At 44.9% G+C, this 5,338-nt stretch overlaps 1 protein-coding gene across 1 annotated transcript; it reads left to right on the top strand.

Annotated features, from left to right (window-relative positions):
• The first annotated feature begins 323 nt into the window (after positions 1-323).
• Positions 324-3,561, top strand: LOC120856904 (E3 ubiquitin-protein ligase RNF14). The gene has a single exon (XM_040232386.1). The coding sequence runs from the start codon at positions 739-741 to the stop codon at positions 2,161-2,163; it is 1,425 nt and encodes a 474-aa protein (XP_040088320.1). The 5' UTR covers positions 324-738; the 3' UTR covers positions 2,164-3,561.
• The last annotated feature ends 1,777 nt before the right edge of the window (positions 3,562-5,338 follow it).

Here is a 5,338-nt window from a genome sequence, read left to right as displayed (position 1 = left end):
GGGTGGTAAATTTGACTCCTTACAAAGGCAAAGTGAATTTTTGGCTATGGGCATATATTGTTCCTGTGCCCTGCCTCAGAATGGGTGTAGCTATATACCTGTAAACCTACAGCAGCTAAGCTGGCCATGGTGGGCAGTCATATGGGAAGTGCCAGGGGAGGAAGAAGAGGCTTAACAGAACTGCCAAACATCTAGGTGAAAAAGCTGGGATGTAAAATGTTGTGGGAGAAGGAGAACAGAATGGACTAGAGAATGCTAGTCCCAGCTGAGCCCCTCTGGGGGTCTTAATTTTTCATTTAAAAAAATAGACTGTCAGGCGCGCGAGGCAGAGGAGGGCGGCCGGGCCGGGACTGCTTGCTTAGCAGGGTTCAACTCCCCGGACCCGGGACCCGGCCCGGCTAAGGTCCCCGGGGTGCCCAGAGGAGGAAGGGGAAGTTCCAGGCCCTGCCCCTTCGGGACCCCTGGGCGGGCTCACACGCGCGCAGCGTCCTCCGTTTCCAAGCGCTGGGGCAGGTAGCAGGGCTCGGGCCTGCCCCCCAGCTGTAGATGGCAGGGTTTCTCTAGTATATCTAGTATGAGTTCTACATCTTGGCCTTTTATCCACCTTCAGCAGTCTCATCTCCATCATCTTAAGAATAAATGAGATTTGCATGAGTTCCAAACTTGGGGCTGAAGTACAAACTCCAGTGCTGATATCCTTTTCTTCTAGTTGTTACTAACAGCTCCTCAGAAAATTAAATGTCGTCAGAAGACCGAGAAGCTCAGGAGGATGAATTGCTGGCCCTGGCAAGTATTTATGATGGAGATGAATTTAGAAAAGCAGAGTCTGTCCAAGGTGGAGAAACCAGGATCCATTTGGACTTACCACAAAATTTCAAGATATTTGTGAGCGGCAATTCAAATGAGTGTCTCCAGAATAGTGGCTTTGAATACACCATTTGCTTTCTGCCTCCACTTGTGCTGAACTTTGAACTGCCACCAGATTATCCATCCTCCTCCCCACCTTCATTCACACTTAGTGGCAAATGGCTGTCACCAACTCAGCTATCTGCTCTCTGCAAGCACTTAGACAACCTGTGGGAAGAACACCGTGGCAGCGTGGTCCTGTTTGCCTGGATGCAGTTTCTTAAGGAAGAGACCTTAGCATACCTGAATATTGTCTCTCCTTTTGAACTCACAATGGGTTCTCAGAAAAAGGTTCAGAGAAGGATGGCTCAAGCTTCTTCCAACACAGAGCTAGATTTTGGAGGAGCCACTGGATCTGACATAGACCAAGAGGAAGTTGTGGACGAGAGAGCCGTGCAGGATGTGGAATCATTATCGAGTCTGATCCAGGAAATCTTGGACTTTGATCAAGCTCAGCAGATAAAGTGCTTTAATAGTAAATTGTTCCTGTGCAATATCTGTTTCTGTGAGAAGCTGGGTAGTGAGTGCATGTACTTCTTGGAGTGCAGGCATGTGTACTGCAAAGCCTGTCTTAAGGACTACTTTGAAATCCAGATCAGAGATGGCCAAGTTCAATGCCTCAACTGCCCAGAACCCAAGTGCCCTTCAGTGGCCACTCCTGGTCAGGTCAAAGAGCTAGTGGAAGCAGAGTTGTTTGCCCGTTATGACCGCCTTCTCCTCCAGTCCACCTTGGACCTAATGGCCGATGTGGTGTACTGCCCCCGCCCATCCTGCCAGCTGCCTGTGATGCAGGAGCCTGGCTGTACCATGGGCATCTGCTCCAGCTGCAATTTCGCCTTCTGTACCCTGTGCAGACTGACCTACCACGGGGTCTCTCCATGTAAGGTGACAGCAGAGAAATTAATGGACTTACGAAATGAGTACCTACAAGCAGATGAGGCCAATAAAAGATTTTTGGAACAGAGGTATGGTAAGAGGGTGATTCAGAAGGCACTGGAAGAGATGGAAAGTAAGGAGTGGCTAGAAAAGAACTCAAAGAGCTGCCCATGTTGTGGAACTCCCATTGAGAAATTAGATGGATGTAACAAGATGACATGTACTGGCTGTATGCAATATTTCTGCTGGATTTGCATGGGTTCTCTTTCTAGAGCAAACCCTTATAAACATTTCACTGACCCTGCTTCCCCGTGTTTTAACCGGTTGTTCCATGCTGTGGATGTTAATGGAGATATTTGGGAAGATGAGATTGAAGACTAGTTAACTTCTACTGCTCAAGATATGGAAGTGGAATGGTTTGCCCTAATCTTTTGTCAAGTATACAGAGTAACTTTGCAGGATATTTAGGTGCCGTTGATTTAGTCTTCCTATGTAGAAGATATGGAAGAACAAGGTTTTATTTTCACGTGGTACTACTGATTAAGGCACATGTATACATTTTTTCATTGCAGCATAATTGAGGAAGTATTAAGCCAAAGGTTCAGAAAATGAAAACTAGAAAATATTAAATATTACAATGTGCCCAAAGCTTTGAATAGATAAAATTAAATATTTATTTTCTTCTCCAAGCTTTAGGGAAAGAGAGAGGGGTCAAGAGTTAAAGACCTTTTTATCTCTGAGAAGCATCCATCTAAGACATTCTGTGGGAGCTCTCTCAGTAGTACTCCTTAACACTTGGGGTAGGTAGAAGCCTTACTAAGATTGTGCCGAGAGCCTGATCTTATTTACTCCATATTACATTCTTTCCAACCTGAATTTCTGCTAATTTTATTTGGAGGAAGCCCCTTACTCTTTAACTGATTGGATGGCCCAGTGTCATTTTGATCTGCTGCTTTTCAGAATAGAAATTTACAGTAATTTAAAAAATATTTTTTAGTACATAAACACTGTAGGTCACCTAATATATTTATCAGTGGTCTATAGTCCAGTGGTCTATAGTCCACTGGTTTTGAGCCAAGTCTAGAATTTATTGATAGTGGCTTAGAAGAATTTCAGCCCTTTTAAACTTTCATGTTTCTTCTAGGCAGTAGAGCCTAGATTCAGAACGACTTGTCTTTGCTACCTTTTGTTCTACATTCTCTCCGGTTGACTCTTGCCCTACCTTTCATTGGTAAGGACAATTTTAATATTAGCTCCAACAGCTCATATTTTTATTTCCCCTGCTGGGATAGGAGAAAGCCTAATATATTCCCAAGCTAAACTTTAATTATCTGCGTTTTGAACACTGCACCACCATAGTTCCAGTGCTAAGTTTCTGAATTCTTTTTAAAAGGCCTTCTCTAATGTGCTATGGAAATTTGTTTTCCTGTCCTCTCTTTTTTTTTTTTTTGGCATCAGCACTGTTTCAGGGGATGATTTTGGCTTGATACCTAGATCCCTGTTCTTGGGTTTTGTTGGCTTTTTGAAAAATTGTCTTTCCTTATGGTTTGGTGAGTGGGTTGGTAGCAAAATAAGATTTTTGGTAAAAAGGATAGAAGAATTCAGCTAAAGCTGTGAACATGTTCTTTTTACCTTGTCATTGAAAATTGGGGAATCACTTTTAACCATTTTATGTGTGTGTATCCAAAGAGCACGGACTGTTTCTGGATTGTCAACGAGGATGCTAAATCTTAAAAATAAAAATTATTTAAAAATTGTCTTATAATTAAAAAAAAAAAAAATAGACTGTAAGATCTTCCTCTTTTTCATAAATACTTATTTATTTTTGGCTGTGCTGGGTCTCCGTTGCTGTGGGCAAGTTTCCTCACTTCTAGTGAGTGGGGGCTACTGCTCATTGCAGTGTGCAGCTTTATCATTGCAATGGCTTCTCTTGTCCCAGAGCACAGTACGTAGCAAAGTACGTAGGCTTCTGTAGTTGCTTCAGTGGGCTCAGTAGCTGCAGCTCACAGGCCCTAGAGTACAGGTTCAGTAGCTGTGGTGGGGCACAAGCTTAGCTGCCCCATGTCATGTGGGATCTTCCAGGACCAAAGATCATACTGGTGTCCCCTGCGTTGCAAGGTGTATTCTTAAGCACCGGACCACCAGCAAAGCCCCGGTAAGATCTTTTAGATTGCTTTCCATACCTAAAACTCTACAATGGCATATAAGGTAAGCTGAGGCTGTCTGGGATGGGCAGGGATCTGTGGGGCATTGTCAAGGGTATAATAAAAGCTTTGCTGGAGCAGGACCCAGCCCCACAGAGGACCAGGGATGAATGTCTACAGGCTCAGGAGCCCAGCTTCTCTTCCTGGCTCACCACGAGCCAGGCCAGCGTGGGTAGGGAAACTCCACACACAGGTCCCTCCCGAGGGCCGTTAAGAGGAGGGACGAGACAGCATAAGTCAGATTCCCACCTGGGCCACCTCCTTCCGTTTCCTCCTTTCAGCAGTGCCATTGCTAAGGAGCTAGAAACGACAACCTGTATGATTCCATTTAGAGGAAATGCAAGAAAGGTGATAGGAATCAGAACAGTGGTCACCCATCAGTGAGGCAGGAGGCCCCAGGAAGTCTGCTGTGATGCTGGAGATAGTCTATATCTTGATCTGGGTGGTGGTGTAAAACTGGGGTGTTTACATCTATCAAAATGAATGTGCTGTTCATTAAGATCTGTGTACTTTATGTAAATTATATCTCAATTTTTAAAAATACATTAATTTAAAAAAATCAGTGAGTTTGAGGAAACTCTAGGAGATAGTGAAGGACAGGGAAACCTGGCATGTTGCAGTCCAGGGGGTTGCAAAGAGTCAGACAGGACTTAGTGACTCAACAACAACAACAACAAAAGTCAATAGCAGAAGAGATCAGAAATAGTTCCAGGCCAGGGAGAGGAATGCCAGAAACAGAGCAAAGCTGGGGCAGAGTGGGAAGTGTATAGCCATGAGGAAGAGCTGGAAAGATGAGAGGGATGGACCAGAGGCAGCAGGCACTGGCAGGTCAGAGAGAGGACGACAGGGAAGGAGCAGCAAAGGAGGGCATGATGGAAAAGGCAACCAGCACCGGCGGCATGGCCGGAAGTGGCAGCTTGCCTAGAGATGTCAACCGACCTCAAGATCCTCAAAACCAACTCTTTATCCTTTTAAGTACTGCGAGTCTAGGAAGCACTGGCACATCCAGGGATGAGCTGAGACATGAGAGATGCAACAGGCTTTGCCAGACTAATGTTTGCAGGGCTAATGTTTGTGGCCACACAAGGCGCCATCTCCACAACTAGACAATCCTGAGACACACACTCTCGCAAAAATCCTGAGCTGAAAACCGAAGTGCTTCTCATGGACTTTTCTGGCTTCTACTGCTGAGAAGAATCAAGCTCATCTAACATTTAAAGTCTGCAGACGGCTGAACTTTGACGTGCGCCACTTAGAGCAGGGCCGACATTGATGTACAGTGTTAATATTAAGCTCTAAGTGGCTTCTGTATGTTATCCAAGAATGAGGAGTAAAGCTGAGCAAATTCATTT

Source organism: Oryx dammah, unplaced genomic scaffold (assembly GCF_014754425.2).
Source record: "Oryx dammah isolate SB20612 unplaced genomic scaffold, SCBI_Odam_1.1 HiC_scaffold_28, whole genome shotgun sequence".
Taxonomy (NCBI): domain Eukaryota; kingdom Metazoa; phylum Chordata; class Mammalia; order Artiodactyla; family Bovidae; genus Oryx; species Oryx dammah.
The sequence above is the reverse complement of the archived record's forward strand: the minus strand, read 5'-3'. Positions and strand labels throughout refer to the sequence as shown.

Coding starts and splice junctions, on each gene's coding strand:
- LOC120856904 (XM_040232386.1), top strand. CDS start 739: ATGTCGTCAGAAGACCGAGAAGCTCAGGAGGATGAATTGCTGGCCCTG.